The 21,060-nt window shown below is 41.9% G+C and overlaps 1 protein-coding gene across 1 annotated transcript; it reads right to left on the bottom strand.

Annotated features, from left to right (window-relative positions):
• Window positions 1-16,189: 16,189 nt before the first annotated feature.
• On the bottom strand, window positions 16,190-21,060 carry LOC128147538 (uncharacterized). Its single transcript, XM_052800175.1, has 6 exons — window positions 20,843-21,060; window positions 20,441-20,520; window positions 18,848-18,962; window positions 18,029-18,135; window positions 17,681-17,795; window positions 16,190-16,821 (listed from the first exon to the last, which is right to left on the bottom strand). Exons 1-6 carry the CDS (start codon window positions 20,907-20,909, stop codon window positions 16,634-16,636), a joined length of 672 nt encoding a protein of 223 aa, XP_052656135.1. The 5' UTR covers window positions 20,910-21,060; the 3' UTR covers window positions 16,190-16,633.

Below are 21,060 nucleotides of genomic sequence, written 5' to 3'. Positions count from 1 at the left end.
CCAGCCATAAAGAGATTACTTATAATGAAAGCAGTTGGCCATGTTGTCTGTTCTGTTATTCACTGCCCACTGAGTTTGAAACAACTGCCTATGGGTTCCTACTGCTCTGTTAACCTGCTGATTTATTACAAGAGTGAAAAGTAGATTTCTTGGGCACTACCTAAAGTGACTTGCAGCTACGAGACCTTCCAGCACCCTTTTACATGCAAGGTAGAGGCTTGTGGGTATTTTGATCCATTTCTGTAAGTTTCCCTCAAACCTATCCACACTGACTCCTGCTACCACTGCTGTTGTTCAGCCTGCATTTCTTTGACCATCTTCACCCATAACAGATCCCCTGAAAGAAGAAATAAGCAGTGCTGCTAGGGTGGTACAGAGCTATGAGCACAATGGGGACTCACCCACCTTACATTTCCCATGGGAAAGCTTTAGAGTCAGCAGGTCTTTAGCCTTCATATACCTGAAAAGTGGTGGCCAGAAGCCACCTGTCCTAAGTCCCTCCAGCAACTCCTAATCCCTTTCCTGACTCAAAGCCATAGCAGCACAAGAAGCCCGAGGTGCCATGCCATGTGGGATGTGTGTGGAAGAAAACACACAGGAGCCAACAGGAGTTATAGTGCCCATGTGGTTTAGGGAGATCAGTAGAGCCATGACAAGGCCTTTTTTTTTTTAAGCTAGGTAGTAGAGAGATTCAGATGCAGCTAATTTATGGGCACCACAGAGCTGCTTGGCAAACCCCCATTGGGATTCCCATGGGGCTAAGCTTGGTGGGTGCCTATATTTCTGAAGAAGCCTATACTCTGTGCTCATTGCAGAAGCTGCTCAGGGCCTGCACCCTCCAGCTCAAGCTAAACAATTAAGACAAAGCTTTCTGAACAACTTTGTTACTGGACTCCAGTCACCTACTGAAGCTGAGTATTCCCAAGTTTAGATTCACAATTGTGCAGTGTAACAGGCACATCCAGAGATGTCTTTTTTCCTTCCACTGGGGCAGTTGACTTCAACATAACTTAGGCAATGAAGGCTCTGCATAAGCTCCATGACATGGTGCAAAGGCTGGTTGAGCATCTGGGCATGCCTCCATATAGATAAAGCCAAATGCCTGGCTATCAGTCACACTCACATGTGCCTTATCAGTTCTAACTTAGTCATGGAGAGCTGAGCAAGGAAACATCCAGCTCTAGAGCCAGACTAGCTCCTCTCACCCTCTGTGACAGGGAGACAGAATAGTCAAAGTATGAAGGTAACTGGGGAGGGAACATGAGTTCACAGCTGGTGTGAATGCAGGGGCCAGCAAAGGGGCTGCTGGGAGCCTCACAGCCATGCACATTGCTATAATTCCAGAGCAGCAACTGGCCACACACAACATTCCTGCACTGGCTTAAATTCAATTACTCAAATATTTTGAGTACACATTCTCACCACCTGCTCTGTGACAAGGCATGGATCTTCCTGGCCTCCATTCAGCCCTCTGCTCAATGTCATGGCCTGTGAATCATTCTTGCTGTTATTCTCTGCAAACTAAGCAATTTCTCTTACAGGTATTTACTTAGGATGATTAATGCAACAGGGCTAATGTCAAACCAAGACACCTTTCTGCTTGAATAATTTGGTGCCTGCAGGTGGTCTACCTCCACAGGTTACTTAATTATTCACTCCAGCAATATTCAAATCCTTCATCACAATAACACATATTAAATAGGACCACGTTTCCCTGTTCCAGGAGCTGTAAAGTTATCCCAACATATGCAAAGAGAAAACACTCATAAGCAAAGTCCTCAGTTTATCCAATGCATCTGTTTGGCACCTAAGGAGATCTACAAGCTGTTAACTAATGCCCTGTTTCTGGACACACAGCCAAAATTTAAACTACTGAATCCTATATCATGTAAGGTCTAGATAGACTGTTATGTTGCTATGTTAACCCAGTTGAAACAGGTATGTAGAAGGGAAATGAGGACTCAGGAGTCCAGAGGCACCATTTCACTTTCGAACTCTATTCTTAGTCACAAATGTTTTACAGCTCACCAGTATCTGCCTGCACCCATCAGCTCACCTGCCCACAGTCTTAAGCCTTGCGTGACTCCTGTTGTGAAACTATCTCCGGCACAAGCATGAGGAAACAGGAACACAGGCATCACCTTGTACAGTAGTTTTCCACTCATCGTATTCCAATAAAGTTTAGGGCATTTGCAATGATTAACATCAGTCTGAGAATGAAGTTGGACCCCCTCCCCAAACATTTAAAGCCATGGTAAATTTATTTTATCCTGCTTATCTCCAGGGGATTACAGAGTTATCTCAAAATTTGAGCTAATGGCAGGTGTAAGAAAGTGGCTGCTTTCGGTGTCAGTCTAATGACTATGTGCCACAGCAGAAATGTTCCCCCACCGTCCCATGTTTGGGCTTTTTCCCCTCTAGACTCCCAGGGAAGAAGGTAAAGGACTTAATGTGTTACTCCACAGCTACAGATGCTAGCCCTGCTCAGACACTTAAGCTACTTGTGGTACTAGATGAGGACATAAAACCTAAAACAAAGCAAATATTTCTCACCCTGCCTGAAGCTGCTTCCTCCAGCAACCCCGCTGACAGCAGGCAGGTCTGAAACAGGCAGTCTTGACCTAAAAAGCAGATTAGTTCAGCATTTGGGCACCTAATTTATTTCTTAAATCTGAATGAGAGGGCAGCAGAACATGCTTTGATTTGTAGAAAGACAGGATTCCCCAAGACTGGCAACTGTTTACTTTGAAGCTTTTTTCTGAAACATTTATGAACTTATTTTAAAAGCCTAATCCACCCTATCCTAACCTTAAATACTAGTTGTGTCTTATAAGACTGCCACCATTTGCCATGTATTTACCTGTACTTGTGCATGTACTGGACCATCCAGGTTGCTGACAAGCCAAACTGTGATGTTGTTCAATTTTCAGCCAATGGAGAGCACCCCTTCCAGAGGTGAGAGTAATGACTCCACTACCAGGATGAAGTAAGACTAAAATCTTACTCATCTTAAGAGTTAGTAAAAAACAGAATAAGCAGATTTCTTAAAAGCTTTAAAAGGAACTTGGTTTTAGCAAGATCAATGAAATTAGTGTCAAGTATCAAGAGACGGAAGTCACATGTCTAGTTTGAGGGGAAAAGTGTTACTGATTCTGCCTTGTACAGTGAAAAACAATTATTTCATTTCTTTTCCCCCAGACAAATGTTCAGAAAATTGTTTTTAATTCTATAAAAATATCCATCATGTGAAAAATTATTCTTAACAGTTATTTTCTGTAATAATACCCTAGTTCATATTTCCTGTGTTTAAGGGTTTAAAAAACCTATTGCCAGTTAGGTGACTTTGTGGTCTAAAGGGACACGCTTGAAGTCTGATCTTTGGTTTCTGTAGGTGCAAACATACACCCCTTTGGATATACCCATTCCAAGACAGATAGTTGCATAGACTTCATTGTCCCCACCAATGGGTTTTTAACCCCGGCTGCAGCTTGACATCTTTCCCTGTCATCAGACAAGTGCTGGATGCAGCACCGTGCACAGGTAAGAGGGCCAGTTCTCAGGGACTGTGTAATGCCACCTCCACAACAGCGTGGAGCAGAGCCAGAGCTGGCTTAACAAAGCCTCTGAGAAGGTTTCTGGGTGCTTTTTATTCCACATAGATACTGCAGCAGCTTCACTGTAGCCATGATTTTTCAAATATTTAAATAAAGGTAAGCTTGTAAGTAGCAAGTGGGCTGTTGAACATACATAGTTGGGAGAGAGTTGGATCTGCAACAACCTTAGGGGCATCAGCCTTCATGCTCTGAAGGCTGCATGTGCTACTCATTAAATAACTCAGATTCTGACTAGTTATTATTATCAGATTATTCACTTCTGAGTAAATAAGATGATTTACAAGGAAAGCCCAAGTGGTTTTCTGGCAAAAAAGGGCCATCATTTCTCACTACAAGTGACTGCCTCCTAAAGCAGCTTGTGCACATGTGAACAGCCAGCTATTGTTTTGCTGATCCTGAGCAAACTGTGGTCAAGGCAGAACAGCTTCATCCTTTCTTTGGAAAGGATTGTGCCACTTTAAGAACACCAAGTGGGAGGTGATATACACTGTACAAACAAGTACCTGTGCACACTGCTGCGCTCACCTGAGCCTCTGCTCAGCACACAGCCCTCACCCTCCCTGGTTTGTCCCACAGGTTGAACACCTTCTCCAACACGCACCCTTGCTGCCTGACAGCAGAGGATGGACACCCAAACGGAGCAATTTGATTTTATCTGCAGGACTTGCAAGACACCTTGAGGGTGCTGAGAAGGTAAGAGTAGACAGAAAAGAGCTGAATGCCTACAGGACCACACCAGCTTTAGAGAAAGCCAGAACTTATTTCAGGTATTCGAGTTGAGAAAGATGCAAACATTCAACTCAAATTCAACCGCTCGCTGGCCTTTCTGCAGAAATAAGGGGAATGATTTCTAATTTGGTTAAGAGTTTGTCAGCATAGAAGGGATGAAGAGGAAAATACAGAGCTGCTATTCATGTAATTTATTTTAAGTTCACTAATATCAAGATAGTTTGCTAAATGGTTATAGAGCTATGTCTGCAAGCGCACTACATAAGGCAATCCTTTATTTCCTTTTAAAGTAAGCAGACCTTCAGCTTATATAAGTTTATTCAAAAGTGTTTAAAGTCTAAATATTTCAGAACAGGAAATGTCTATTTGACTTATAGATGTATAAAACCCCTCTCTGCAATACATTCAAGAGTCAGAAAACTAATAGACATATGCCAGGAACTCTAAGATAAACACATAAAGCCATCTTATTAAATGAAATACAGAAATCAGAATTTACATGTCCAGAAAAAAGTGATTTATGCATACTGTAAACAGCTGAGAAACAGTTCTGTTGCATTTTAACTTTCATCATAGTCACCTGGTTACTTGGGAAGCAAGGTGAAACATACTGCAACTAAAGACATGATCAGCAAAATCCCAGCAGTGTGCTATACTACTTTTGCATTATTAAATATGCTCTGTCTTCATCATACCTTTCTTTTTAAAATCTTCTCCAAAATTTTATACATCTGATTTCTGCACCCAAGCTTCATATTGTTTTTAAAATTCTTTAAGCTAGATTTGCATCCTCTAGTGACTTTACTCACAGAAAGCTAAATATACATGGGTTTTACTCAAAAGTAATCAGACTGAACTATGGCATGCTTTATGAAGTCTGAAATCCTTTTAAAAATGAATACTGAAATATTTATAATTAGCACTTTATTCAGCTGTTACTTGTAGAGGAGATGTTTATAATAAAAGCAAACTCAGTGATATTTCTTTTAATATTTTATGATTCTAAGCATTTTCATAACACTATGGTTTGAAAGGTTTGGCCCTCTAGAGATCAAAGCAGTGTTACTAGATCTTTCTGAGGTTTCACATAGTTGAAATACAGCCTTTTCCTCTAAGGTACTAAACTCATGAATTTGATTTCTGTTTTTCACAGGAGTTTTAAGTGACACTTTTAACTTGCAGTATAGTTCTCTTGATCACCACCCTCATATCAAGTCAATTACTGTGCAAGAAATCCAGGTCTCAGAACTTTTCACATTCCTACTGTTTGCTCTCTCTGCTTATAACATACAGTCACAGAAGCAGCATGGAATTCACCTTTCTGCAGTTGCACACTGTTACAAGGCACACTATGGACATTGCAGCAGTGATGACCTCTTCAGAAAACTAGTCTAGACATGTGTAATTATCTTTAAATATTAATAGGAAGTTGGCAGTTATGTTAGAGAACAAGTACAGAGTAACACTTGTTTTCCCCACTTGAAGGCTAAAGATTCAAATCACTGAGTGGAACAGAAAGCAGAACAAGTTCATTGCTGTTGCTGGTTTAGCCCTTTTGACTTGTTCTTCCCTTAAAATAAGTACATGCCTGGGAGAAGAGGTGTTCACACCTTTGCAAAATGGAAAGTTTTCTGCTGCTTCAGTTGTGCTAAAGCAACTGATAGTTGATCTTTGTATCTAACTGGGCAGCTCTCACATCTAGATAATAAAACCCCTCCCCACATAAAGAGCTATAAGCCCTGTCTGTATAAGATACTGGAAAGTCATTATTACATATCTGGTTTTATCTGATAAACTTAATGAGCATAATTTAGTGGAATTGCTGATCTGCTAAAATATCAAAAATGATCATGTAAAGAGGTAGCTAATATTCCACCTTTAACATTTCAGATACATGGTTTTGATTAGTACTATTGATTGTGTTTTTTCACCCAATCTTACCATATTAATCTCTATCAGGAGATTAATCTCCACCAGGCAAACTAGTGATTGAGCACTGCCACTTGATTACACAAAGATAAGTCTGCAACCACAGTATTCCCAAAACCACTAACACAACTACATTACATAGAAGTCCTTGTGTACTGTCTGCTCTAGCTTCATTCTGTTTCAGTAATAATGAAGATCCAAGCTTATACTGAATAGGACTGTGCCTTTGGGGATGGAGAAGGAAAAGGGAAGGATTCTCACTTAAATACTACTGAACAGTACAATGAATGGCCTAGAGCTCTTACAGAAAATTTGTCCTGGCTGATTGGTCTTTCTTAAAGCCACAATCATTTTCTTTGATGTAGGAATAGTTTTTCTCTTCCATCCTCCTCCCCACAACATGGAATGTGGAAGAAACTAAACAAAGTGTGATGATTACTTGACAAGATACATGATAAACACCAGTGCCCTGCTACCTGCTTCAGGGACAGCAGCAAACCCAGGCCTTCCAATATGTGTTTCCAGCCAGGTCTTCGCAAATGATACTTACTGCTGAGATCCATATGCCAACATTTGTCAGTATTTTCTTGCCTACAAGAACATCTGGGGTAGAACCCAATGCTGTTGCCAAGAGTTTCAAGTAACACTAGAAAAAAAAATCTTAGAGCAGGCCACCCAGCATAAAATTAAACACCAAATTCACCTGTTTGGACATCAGTCAAGGGTCTAATTTCCTTGATGTACTTCCATAAATACTCAGACACACAAGCCTATAAGCAAGTGTCAGCCTGAGGCATGTTTATGCTTGCTTTACAAATATTTAGCAGCAAGGTTTTTACTCAGTAAGAAGCACACTGAGTAGTTCACCCATGGGGAATTTGTTCTGTTGCAGGCACTAAGGTTGTCACCTGCCTGAAGTCATCCAACTCCAGAAATCATTTAACAATCACTGGATTCACACAGAATCAGTTCTTTCCAAAAGCATGTAAATATATGTTGGGGCAAATAAAGGAACAGCAGCTTTTCTGTTGGAACTCAAGATGAGAAAAGGCAAACAGTCTTTGCCCACATTTGTTTGCTTCTGAGTGAGTCTTTTGCTCTCAGGTGCTTTTTGATTGACATTAAGCTGTAGTTACTAATCAGAATATCCTGATAGAAACAAGAAAACATACAACTCAATTCACTGATATGAAACCAGCCTTTCACACTTTGATCCATTCTGCCTTTTGGTGGCTGCACTTACAAATTTACTAGGCTCCCAAAGAATTTTTTAAAACTTGTTTTTCTGTTCCCAGAGGTTAGCCAGCAGTACTAGATTTGTGACCTTTCCAAGTAGAGAGAAAAAATTATTACATGCTAGTCAATTATTCTGAAGTTTGGAGGACAAATTATATAACTATGGGCAAATTCAGATACCAGAACACCTTTTTGCCCCATGCAAAACATCTTCAGAGGAACCACAACTGAGAACCAAGTAAAAGACTGGTGGGCCACCATCTCCTACTAGCATCTCCCTCGGGGACATTCTCCTGTTACAGTGACCCCTATAAGCTTTGGAAGGCTGTCTTAAAGCTTTACACTACTTCTGTAGACTGCAAATAAGCCTTTTTTTGCATAACAGTATTGCTACCTTTAGCATTTGGCCTCATCATACATTGAGAAAGTATAGCTTCCCCCCCTGCCTGGTTGTGATGGGGGATAAATACATCTGGGTTTTTGTAAGGTTTTCCCTACTGTTAGTTCTCTAAAATCAAAATATTCATAAATAACTTGGAGAAAAAATGCAAGATTAGCCGAGAAAAATAACTGATCTTTTAGCATAGGTTTATTACAGCTAGAATCAAAGAATACATTCAATACAGCAATGCCTGCAGCAGGCAGGACAAGCACTCTTACACAGTTTCAGCTGGTAGGGAAAGATTGGGGTAGATTCCTTGCAGGGCAGAAGCCACAAGGCAGCTGTCTCAGCTGCACCCTGCCCATCTACTTCACTGAAAGAGAGCAGCCCATGTCAAAGAGTAAATCACCCTGTCTGCCTATATGTGCCTTTGCTTTTTCCTACTAATCAAAAAAGTTAAGGCTTCAAATCAAGCAGTCCAACAATATTTTCTGACTTTTTTTATATTGCAGCAGGCTGTAAACTGGCAGAGAAGTACATCAGCTAAATACACTATAACACAAGTCTTTTGTTTCCTGTTTACATAGTCCTCTGCAACAATTGTGTGCCATGATCTTAAAGCTATTACAATTCATAAATGATCTGTGCTACAGGGAGCAGTGAAGCAATCCACAATCTAAGACATTTTTACAAGGCCTACTTTAGATTGCATTAAACATATGCAGCTAACAAAGCATACCAGCTTCACTTCCAGAATTATGTAAAAAGGTTATGATTTTGTTTTCTGTGGAGAGTATAAGGATAGAATTGTGATTTTTCCAAGAAATTATTCTGTCCACTGTGCTAAGATGACCCCTTCTTTAGACCAAAAAGGTCTTTCATCAACTGCAGTTCAGAAAAAAACTTTAATTTGTGTAGCCTTCAGGCAAATCTGAAATGAAACATTGGAAATGGAAGGAACAACCAGAAATCAACTTCTCCAGTAGGCCTTTTTTTTTTTGCCTCCCCCAAATGCCTTCATTATTGCATACTTGTCTAAAGAACTAATTTATTGCATTCAATTTATTGCCTTCAGCTCCAATCTTTGCAGAGTCCTTTGCTCTTCTACTCAATTGTTAAATTTAAGGCATAGATCTAGAGCACCCTTCACTGCAAAAATATTTTGTGGTTTAGAGACCAGATTTGGTGTGCTCACACATTCACTGATGAGGATTTTTGTTGAGATGTAGAACTTGTAAAGCTCCAGTGACAGTGTGTATTTATTCTGAAAGAAACACCACTGCTTTTGTATTTCTAGAGCTGTGTTTTGGTTGGCCACTATTTTGATTCATTGATACTCTCCCATAATCAAACCTTAGAAGTTTAGAAATTTGCAGGGATACTGGCTGTTTGGAAAGATTATTTAACCACACACAGCCTGTGTGCATCAAACACTGTCAATGTGAGAAACACCTCATTTACTGAGCAGTCTCAGATCTTTTACAGCTGTGCCAAATGAAACACAGGCTGGCTGACACATGCAAGCAACATTTTCTGAACTGAGTCACTGAGTCATGGCCTCCAGCCTCTGTACCTGCTGATTGCACAGCACCACAGTTTAGCAGACTCACTTATCCATGCACCTATTTCTATTTGGGATGGATTCCACTGTCATGAATGTACCTTATTTATGATGTATCTTACTGAAAATTCGTACTATAGCAATACTAATGTATGACGTGACCCTCTTATCATATAGGCATAGCTGTGAAGAGTTGCTGATGTATTCTTTCCCCAAAAGACCAAAGCAAGCTGCATATGCACCCCAGGGCTCTGCAGCACTCACTCACTTACAAGCTAAGAGCCCAAAGCCTTAAAACACAAGAACACAAGTGCAGGGAAAGCACAGAATAGTTGGATGAAGGACAAATTAATAGTTTGAGAACATTATATAAAACTTACTATCAGTTATTAGCCATCAGCAGCTTTTCTAGCTAAAGCCAATGTAGTCAACAGCTCCAATAGGCAAACAAGGCCCTTGGCAAATGGACTGCTGCTCTTTACAGCCTTGAGCTACACAGCCTTGACTCCTTGAAGCTGTCTCCACACTATCACAGACCTTCCCATCACTTCCCAATCACTTCTGCAATATTACCATTATTTTCTGACTGCAGAGCACTTCAGCTCCTCAGAAGGGCCAAGGCAGACAGAAACCCAGTAACGCCTCCCAGTGAGCACTTCCCCCCACAGACACACATAGGGCTGGTTCGCCTGACCTTTGTTTCGCCACCAGTGATACAGCTGCCAGGACAGTGATCCCTTATCCAAGCATAGTGATATGTTATGTCTTCTTCACCAAGGGATGAAGCAGAGAGGTACCCTCACCTCAAGCCATAGTGTTTACTTTCTCAGCAAAAAACAGAGCCTTCCTTCATCCTCAGCATCCAGGGAGTCTTAGGACCCCTATTTCTCATGCAACATGATGTATAGTCCAGCTGAAGATCACTGGAAGTTTGTTTTGTGGAAGTTTAACTGGTGTGGCTTCCCCTCACAGCCAGAATTTAAGGGAAGGGCCAGTGCTCTGCTCTCATCCTCAGCAGATCAGGCTGCTGGGGGAGCAGGGGGTGCTCTCACTGGATTTTTTCCCTTAGCCAGGTGCTGGCAAGGAATCAATAGAGCAGAAAACAGGGACAGGGGATTTCCCATGCAAACTATGTCTGAATAACTGCTTGTCCAACCAGGGGAATTACAACAAACTGAAAGAGGGGAATGAGGAAGAGAATGAAGTAACAAACAGCAAGAATTGAAACGAAAGCTAGAAAAGTAGCAGCAGCAAGAGATTAACAGAAAACGCCTGACAGAGAAAAAGGCAGGAGCAAGAGACAACAAAGCAAGTCAGAAATTAAGATATTTAAAGGAATTCATTGACAGACAAAGAGAATTGAATTAGAGGACAAGAGGCCCACCTCTGATATTCCCAGTGCAGCAATGGAACAGCACAAGGCAGCTCCCTGAGCACAAACATCTCTTCTCCCACAGCTGCCTCCCCTGGTTGCGAACAGCCTCACACTTTCACACTTACCCTCATCCACCAACCAGGGGGAAAGAGAAGAATAAAATCAGGAGTGCCACAAGAAAGGTCAGAATATCACATAGCCTAACTAGCTCCAGAACACAGCCTGCATCAGTTAGAGCCGCAGGTCTGAGCAGATGAAAACCAAGCAAAACCAAGCACATATTTTGTAGCTCAGGTGAAAACAGAACACAGCCAGGGGAACAAACCTGGTGGGCAGCATTCCAGCACCAGCAACTGTCCTGCCGCAGGTATGTGGCTTAGCTGGCAAGGAGGCAGCAGCCATAAGCATGCTCCAGGCTCTGAGCTAGCGGAGCTTCAGCTATGTCCTCCATACTTTTCCCCAGTTCGCAAGACTTGACATTAATCTAACTGTAAAAGTTGACACAACCTTGTGAGAGCTGAGGCTTCTGGAAAGGTCTTGGCACTGCTGCAAGGCAGACACTGACCCTGGCTGAGCAGGCACAACCGAGGCTGGAGAGAGAACATGTTTTCCACTGTCAAAGTCTATGTCTCTCAAAAAAGGCTGAACTGGTACTTCAATAGCAAGAGGAGAAGGTAAGCATACAAGAAAGTTTGGCACCAGAGAGCCAAGGTTTGGCTGAGCAGCAGAGTCCAGTTCATTTAGCAGCCAAGAGAAACTCCATCTAGAGTCTGCCTAACAGACAGCTAGCCTTCATTAAGGAATATCATTACCTAAATCCTTTAGGACTTGTTACCAGACATCTACTGCTTCTCCTCACAGGCCACAGCAAAAAGGTGAGGGCAACCTGATAAGCCAGGTACAAAACTGTTGGCAACTCATTAGCATCCCATATAAACTCAAATTTTTCTACTCTCTCTAAATAAGTGTATTCTATCAACCCTGCTTCAGTCTTCTCCTTCACATTAGGGTCAGGATTTAGTGACAGAAAACCAGTACACTACCCACTCTGAAAAGCAATGGACAAACCTGAAATGTCCTCCGGTGAAATCTAGGCAAATTCCCATGCCAAAGGCAGCACTGCAGTCCCTCAGGAAACCTCCTTACTACTGGGCACAGAGTCAAGATGTTGCGGGGTAGAAACACTGGCCCTAGCCACCACCTTTTATTCATCCTCCTTAGGGCTTTGGCTTCATTACAGCTTTCAGGTGCGTAGGTCCTGTGCTGAAGGAATTGCATTGAGAGTCAATTAACTAGGACACACCTGTTAACAGTCCTGGTTCCTTGTCTCAAAACTAACGTGATTTAACTCCTTCCTAACTGGTTTACTCTTTCTATTTTGCAAAACTAAAGACTTGAGACTTCCTAGCTCTGCTTCTGCTCTGCACATATGCCCCACTGCCTGGCTGCTAAACCTCTATGCATCTTAAGCTCACACTTGTTTGATTAAACCATTTCAAATAGAAATCAGTTTTCAACAGATATAACAGTTTCATTAAAATATCTCTAGTCATTTTCAAAGCACATAATTCTTTACTGAGCGTCCATTAAAGCTCTCTGGCAAGCAAAAAGTTTCTAAAGCCTACTTTATAGGGAAAAAAAGGAGATGAAATACACATTCTGACAGCAGATAACTTACAGTTCTCCCTTCTTTCCATCATATCCTTTTATTCTCAGCTTTAGCTTTGATACATATCAGTGTAATAATAATTTTTTGTAATGATGCTCTCTAAGTAGGATGGGAGGGCCTTAAAAATCAAAATTTTAAAGAGAAGCTGACAAAGGCTTACCCAAGAGTCAGGAATGGTGTTTCAGGGTGGACATAGTGTCTTACACCAGCATCAGTGACTGCAGCCGAGTCAAAAGGGAAAGGCAGGCTGATGCTCCACGGGGGTTCTCGAGGTGACAAAGAGAGAGAGAGAGCAGGAACTCTCCTGGGGCCTGCAGCTGGGGAAAACAGGTTTGTTCTTCAGGATGAGAAAATAATAGGCCAAAGAGGCTGACAGCCCTATGCTGGCTAAAACAAACACACCTATACAGTCCTAATGCCTATTTACAAGAAAGTAATGCAGTGTATTTTTTGCTTTACAGCTTCAGACTCTTGACATGGAGGAAATCATAGTGGAAACGATCCTGGCCCCATGGGAAATACTGCTGGTCATTTTTGCTGCAGTGCTGATAATGAGTTTTCTCATGTTTCTGCCCCCCGCTGCAGTGGTGATCTGGAGAATGAAGCGTGTGCCGCAGATCTCTTTGCATGGCTCAGTGTGAGCCAGCCCTGGTACAAGCTGTAACACCACTGATCCCTTCAAAGGATGGTTCAGAATGATAACATCTCTCAGGATCACTCTTACTGCCTAGGATCCATCCGAAAGCGAAGGGTTTCCCAGTCTATTGCTGCTAAGTTCCTGTGAAAAGAGAGTGTGTATAATTTTGTCTTCATGTGCTAAAGTTCTCAGCACTTTGCCTTCCATTTTTTGGCTATGTTGTAATTACTGTTGTTGGCTTAGCTCCTAGACTGACTTCTTGCATAATAATGGATGGAAAACAAGACTGAAAGAGAAGCAAGCATAATACAGCATTGGATTCCCTCAATATCAGGAAAGCCTCCCTTTCTATAGTTATGCTGTAAATATTACCAAAGCCTTTAACTGAGCTGGCAGTTATGCAGGTGGACATATCAAAAGCATGCTGTATACTCTGGGGAGGTAGTGGTTTAGTCTGGTTGTACTGTGAAACCTAAAAAAAACCAACAGAGAATAGTGCAATAAATAAGCATCTTGTGCTTCTTTTGTCTGATCTGAAAACTTACTGGCCTAAAATGTTTTTTGTTTCTTTCCTTCTATATGAATTTTCCTCTCTCTGCAAATCCCAAGTGCCAGAACACAAAGCCCTCCCCATCCTGGGGTTAGAGCAGGAGCATGAGGGATGGCCCGATGCTCAGACATGCCCGGCCAGACACCGACTTGAAGTTAATGCAAACATAGAGCAACTATTTGCCTGAATTACATTATGCAAATTTACTCTGGGAAATAATGTGATTAAGTTACTTTAGTTTTTAACTGTGTCATATAGGCTTATTGGTTCAACTTCCCTTTCTCATATATAAATAATAACTTGGATGGTGGGAATAGAACAAAACTGCTTCTCTGCAAGTTTATGAAAAAAACCCCAACAACCCAATCTCCAGCTTAATATCAAATTCATGCCACATCAAATTAAAGCTTTCCAGTCTAATTCTTCCACACTGGGGGATGCTCATTAGCAGGCTTTCCGATGCACAGATTTAACAGTTTCTGTTAGTCTACAAGAGCAATGGGTTTGATTTCCTCATGAAATCCAATACTGGGTTTCTTTTCTTTTGTTGGTTGGATTGAAAAGTTGCTAGAATAACTTACTATAATTCAAAGAAAAATGTTTTTTAGCACCAGTAGGAAAATGATACTGGAAAGTGCTCAGTGCTTCAGGTATTTTATTTGAGCATCAGATGATAATGAATTGGCTGGAAGTGAACGACTCAAGGACATTATAATTTTATTTGATAGAGATTATTTGTTTGCCAGAAATAAACAAACCCACCAGTGACTGAAAAACCGTTGCTTTTCTTTAAGACTACAGCACTTACTTACCTTTGTCTTCAGCACAATGACTTAAGTTACTGCCTCATAGTTTATAAGCAGCCAACTCATCCCTTTGTTGGTGTAATTGTCCGCTACACTCATAGTCATATGACTGTCTGGTTCTGGGCCCAAAGCAACCAATGCTTTTTTTGCTTGTAATGACTGGATTCTGAGTCTGAAAGACAGTGTGTAATTTTATATATCTGAATCATTTAACTGATTAATGAGGTAAAGGTCAATTATACATCATATACCTGTCTGTGTCTGAGAGATTCACAGGAATGGGGAAAAGGTAAAGAGAAAGGAAACACAAACAGATGAGCTGGCTGTCTTCAGATCTGTAGCTTCAGTGTTTGCTCAACAGAAGAAAATTAAAACAAAACCCCAGGCATGGATTCCACTGAAAACCAAGCAAGCAGTAACTAAGCTTTTTGTTTAGATTTCATAATAATTCACATGCACGTCTGTTCTGTAGCTACAGCTCCACAAATAAACTGGATCATCAGTGCTAAGTTGTCTTTGGTCTTCACTTGCACCAAGTGCCAGGAGGACAACGGCCCAGGTTTTCTGCTCTTCACACTTCTTACTCTCTGCCTTTGGTTTTCCAGAGTACACACACACATGGAGGGGCATGCAGAGGGGTGTAAAAGAGGGAGAGCTCACAGAAGAATGGGGATTGGAGGAGGAACAAGGGGTTTTATATTTCATGAGAAGAATCAGTGACCAAAAAAATCACTTCGATATTTGTTCTTGTTTAGAGCTGTTGCAAATTCAGATGATTAGCTAAATTTTTGCTAACTCTGGCAACAGCCAAACCTGCCCCAGTTTAGACCAGGTTTAGAAATAGAACGGAGGGGAAAAAGTGGGGAGGAGGACTAGCCAGAAGCCATGGAAATATTGGGCTAGGACCAGCAGCTTCCCCGACACTACTGTGCTGAGACCAGAGCATCTCAGCTGGTCAGCCCTGTGCTCAGCCCAAAGCCCGAGCTCTACCCTAAATATGGCCCATCCCAACTTCATTACCAACCAGACCTCATTTGCTTTGGTACTTTGCCTCCGAAGCTAAGCCATAGCTTGTGGTAACCCCAACATCTGCCTAAGGGAGGCCCCACAGGTGTGTGTGCCGCATATGCCCAGGGAGTGCAAGGAAGCACGAGCACAGAAAAGCACTTGCAGCCCTGGGTCCCACAGGGTGGGCAGAGCTGTTAGAGCAAACCAAGTCAAAAGGACTTTGTTTCCTTGGTTTTGCATCACAGGGACTGAACAGCAGAGACTGCAGCTGATCCCTGGCACACAAACTATAGAGCTTCTCATGCAGGTCCCTCAATACCCACCTCCTTCATCTTTTTGGCAGAGAAGACATGATGAAAATATCTGCTAGTTTAGGGCAATCCCAGTTCTTGCATTTTGTACCGGACTGAGACGTTACATTTTTCCTGCCATTTGGCCTGATTACAGCAAGCATACAGGGCTCTTTTTGACTCCTAGAATTGCATTGAAGTATAACCTAAAGGCTATGTCTTTCTGTGGAATGTCCTGAAGGTGATAAATACAGGAGAAGCCTTTGAGTTGTCCCACCAACAAACTGCAGTGCTTCAAGTTTGTAGCTCATGTAAAACACAGCACCTTGAACAGCTGTATGTTCAGCCTGATTTAACCCCCAGTCAAGCAGGCACATGAATAAAGAATTACACTCCTACACAGTAACTGTTGTGACTTGCATTGCTTTAATGGTCATCAGAGCAACAACAGTGATCAATTTGCAACTGTAAAAGCAAAGTATGGCCCGTTCTCAGTAAAGATGACACCTGACAGAAGATGATTTCTAATAACAATTACTGTGTTTAACTATTGACTGCATCCATTAAGCAACTCTAATTCTTATTTAATTCCAGCTAGACAAATTTAAGCCATAAAAGTGATCTTTCTTTGAAACACCTCTGCCATGAGCTATGTGATTACGTTTAGCCTATATATTTGTACCCAAGAGCTGAAGTAAAATTATGACTATGATCTCTAGTCCATTAACTAAATAAAAGCTGTATGTGTACATGTCTTAGCAATGATTTCACTGCTCTGCTTCTCTTGTCAAAATAGCCATGTCAAACTGCAGACGGCTGGTTGGTCTGTGGCACAAGCTTTTTGGTGCTAGTAACCACAGAGGATACAATCAGCTTCCTTGTCACGGTTGGAGCCGTCGATGCCTTGCTCACCAAGCTCTTTGAGGAAGATGTTTAGCTGCTCTGTCTGAGTTTCAGTGAAGGCTAATGTGTGCAGACAGGTGCTGTTGGTGGGGAAATAGGCAGATTTAGCTCCACTGATGGCCATCTCAGAGGCTGAAAAAATCAAAAATGACAACAACAACAAAAAAGCAGCTGAATTACTTCGCTTAGATTTGTCCTGATATTTAAACAAGCGCCAGCATTCCCATTTTCCAGACTAAAGACTTCAACTTGGAATAAAAGTGCCTAGGTGATTGCTTTTAGTAAGCCCTGGGAAAAAAAACTGCTCTAGCAACAAGGCACTGTCAACAGTAAAATATTTTCCATTAATCATAGGAGAGATAGGTTGGTCCTTTTGTGTATCTACAAGCACATTTATTTTTAAATTAAGGCAATAACAACAGAGTCAGACAGCCTGCTTCAGGTCACAGATTGCTCCCTGGATGCAACCAGAGCAGTCTTAAAAACCCTTGGGCTGCCACATGAAAAAGGCAGCATTGCTGGCTTGGGGCCAGCTGCTGGGTTTTATTGTATGTACATATGGTGAATAGTGCAGGTGTTGGCCAATTTTGCTGCGGTTCTTCAAATACTGTTGCAAGATAAACAGCAGTTTTGTGTTCTACTGCTGTCTGTCCAGTGGGACACACAGCCCTTCTGCAACATAGGGTTTGTGTTAAGATGATACCTATTTACTGTTTTAAAAAAAAGATGCATCTTCCCACAAACATTGCAGACATGACAAAATTGCTACCTGAAGCTGAAATAGCAATGCTCAGGCCTTCGTGATAGTTTTAAAGCTAACATGATTTCTCGTTCAGCAGTTTGCCAGTCCAGCACTAGCTCTCACAACGTCACACATGCCAAGGTTGTCACACATGCCAAGAAAAGACAAACTTTTCTTTCCTCCTTTTTTTTAAACAAGACAGATGAAGCCTCCCATCTCTGTGACCAGATGCGCCTGAGAAATACTCACGGTTACAAACAGCAAGTGCCTTTCCCCCAACAAGCTGCGTTGTCCAGGAAAACCCTGTGGTGTTGCCACATACTTCATACAGTCTACTTCTTCTGAGGAATTGAAAGTCATAGCCCTTGGGAAACAAAGGTGAGGAAAAAAACAAACAAATGGTGTCTTAGGCTACATCGTGGTAACTGTAAGATAAAGAAACATTCAGCCAGTGAAGGTCAATACAAACACCACAACCTCTCCCTGCCCTAAGGGAGAAAAAAAAAGAATAAGGAGGAAAATTATGCATTACACAATAACACTTCTAAATTAATGAATCAATGCAGCAATATAGTAGCAGTAAATTATGAACATTACCTCATTGCACATGGGTTTGCAGTACTGAGTGTCGCCAATGGTGACACACACCAGCCCGCCATTTCTAGGGGCTCGTGGGAGTGGGCATGGAGGTAGCTGCTTGCAAACTTTTGAGTGGATTAAAAAGAAAAAAGCGAGTGAGAAAACAACATACCAGAGTGAAAGTGAGTATAAAAGTCTCCTCCCTTCCCAAGCAAACCATAGGCATACTCATCGACCTGGGTATGGGTGATAACTGCCCCCGCTAGCTGATTCTGTCAAAGTAAGCATTTTTGGTATTTTAAAAACTTTTTTCTTTTTTTTTGGCAGCACCCAATTTTTCCACCACTTGTCACTGTGACAGTGAACTCCCTGTCAGCCCCAATTACACTTTAAAAGTGGCTCAAAGTGGCATTTGCAGTCACAGCACTGGCATTCAGTACCATTGTGGCCAAAACTATCCAAATATTTCTTGGAAAAATATGACAGACCTGACCGCTCCCAGGCACCAAAGAGGCCCTTGCTGGAGGGCGGAGCAGGCCCTGCTGCCTCTGCCACTCTGTGCTGCTGCTCAGCATCAGGGGCCGGGCTGTGGGGACGGTGGGACCCCGCGCGTTGGTGCTGCTGTGCCTCCCAAGGTGCCCGCCAGCACAGTGGCCAAGCACCCTTGCTTTCTGGCTTGTTGCTGAGAGGTCTTTTATCTTATTTTTCCCACCCCTCAAGAAATGCAGACACTTAGCTCACTCTGACTGCAAGTAAAAAAAATTTTCTTTGTGCTTCTCCACAGCCACTTTGTTCAACACCCAGCAAAGAGGAGCATCAGTTCAGGGAGGGCCTCACATTTCTCTTGAACAGGGCGCAGGAGATCAAGCGTTCCTTGCAGTTTCCAGACAAGCAAATTGATTGAAGCTTTTTCACTCTTCCCAATCATGTCATGAAAGCATTTTGAATATTTCTACGGAATTAGGGGAGAAAAAGGATAAGTTGAAGAGGAAAGGCCTTGGAATTAATTTATGAAAGTGGTCAAATGTTTGTTTCTTTTTTTTTAATGCAGAACAAGAACCATTTTTAAAATTATATGGCTTTAAGTAACACTAATTTCCCCACAATGTTTCTGGAAGAAATCTGGTAACTTTTTTTGTAAACAGTGGCTAGATAGGGTTTTTCCATTATTTTGAGTTCAAGGGGGAGGACTAGTATGGGTTGGGGTTTTTTTCCTATATGTTAAAAGATGGCTTTATAAACAACTGTATGTATCTTCTTTCTATACAAAACATCGGTTTGTTATTCTTCCGAATGTTGGCATCTCACAGACTTTCTGTGTGTGTGTGTGTGTGTGTGTGTGTGTAAAAATATGTATTTGTGAATGCGTGTAAACAAAGAAGCTCCTATTTTTTTCTAGCTATTGCTCTATACCCATATAAATAGCTTTCAGTCCATACATGTGTGCCTGTGCACATATGTGGTAGTGCAGAGCTGTGGTAAACTCCACAACCAAAACACAAGTGTCTGCCATCATTGTCACAGACACCAGTTACTTTGAACTTACACAGATGCAAGAAAAACAGCAAGTCCAATTTTCTGTAGTGGCTGCTGAAGCGCTAGCCAGCAATGGCGAACTCTGCTTCTCGGGCTGAAGCTTACAGAAACATTGTTGGAAGTGATGGGCATCGGTCATACAAAGAAAATAATATAATTCAAATCCCTGGGGGAAAAAACCTCAAACACGTGGGAGAACGCCTCCTCGGCAAGTGCTGCCTTCAGCCTTTTTCCTCCCTCTGTGTGATAAGACCAATACTCCTGGCAGAAGCTCACAGTATGTACTGGTATGTGGACTCAACTCCAGCTATTAGTTCTGTTACTGTTTTACAGACAGATGGCTCGACCATGTGTGAAAAAAATTTTATAAGCTCTGCCCTGGTATTTCTTCACCATTTCTGCCATATTCAAGGGTCCCTGTCTGATGACTCCCTTATGATATGCCTAGCCCATAGAAAACAGGAGCACTAACTCATAAAACACAGGCTTTCAGTTGAGTGGCTTAATTTGTATTTAAAATATTTAGCACTTTATATTTGAAAGTGGTATTGAAAACAACATTATGCATATAAGGCAAAAGACATAACTGTTTATGTTCAAGCCACTTTATATATCTGGAGCAAAGCAAAACTGGAAAATACACCTACAAGGACTTTTTTTTTGACTAGCAGTAGCAGGGCCAAAGGCATGGCAGGTCAAATGACACTAATCTTTTTTTGCTCTTCCATCTGGCTCCCCTCCCCACCATGTACTTTTGTTCGGAGCCAGGCATTGCCAAAGCAATACGCAGGTTGTGCTTGCCCAGGCACGCGCGGCAGGACCCTGCTCCTCCCACCACCACAGAAGGTGTGCGGAAAGCAGGTCCTGGCTTGGCTGATGCAGCCAACCTCTTACCTCAAGACTTTCATTCACATCATCTATGGTTGCACTTTTACATTCACTTGGACTGGCAAAAGCTCCAGTTTCAGTAAAATCTAAAAGAGAGACAGACGCAGGTACGTAGCTGGTTAATAAGCCCTCCTGACACATGAACAAACCCCCAATACCACATAACAGTACTTTTTTATCGGAATTGTGCCACTGTTCTGCGGTCCTAGTGCTACCTTGTATATCTGAGGCGATAGGGGCTCAAATGTGAATAAACTGTGCAAATATTGATTTATTCTAAACAGTTAGCAATCTGATCGCCTGTTTGTGGCCACCTGGTGCTGGGTTCCCAAGTGGGATGTTTCATTTCTCTTAAACAGCCTCTATTTAAACAATTGTTAGTCATATTCAAGAATGGCAATATCTTACCTGCAAGAAGCACTGCTAAACTTATAAAAACCAGTGTTTTCCAGAGTGGGCAGGAGTTGAACAGCATTTTTCCTGCAGGAGCCCAGGGACTAGTTACTTGTTGCTGGTGGAGCCTAAGAGCTGAAGCACTGGAGTCAGGCACAAAGCTGCATGTCTGTGGGTTGCTGGTTGTTTGCCATGTGCCTCGCTCAGAGGCAGTGCTGTGATAAGGTGTTACG

Source organism: Harpia harpyja, chromosome 10 (genome assembly GCF_026419915.1).
Source record: "Harpia harpyja isolate bHarHar1 chromosome 10, bHarHar1 primary haplotype, whole genome shotgun sequence".
Classification (NCBI taxonomy): domain Eukaryota; kingdom Metazoa; phylum Chordata; class Aves; order Accipitriformes; family Accipitridae; genus Harpia; species Harpia harpyja.
This window is presented reverse-complemented; position numbering and strand designations above follow the sequence as displayed.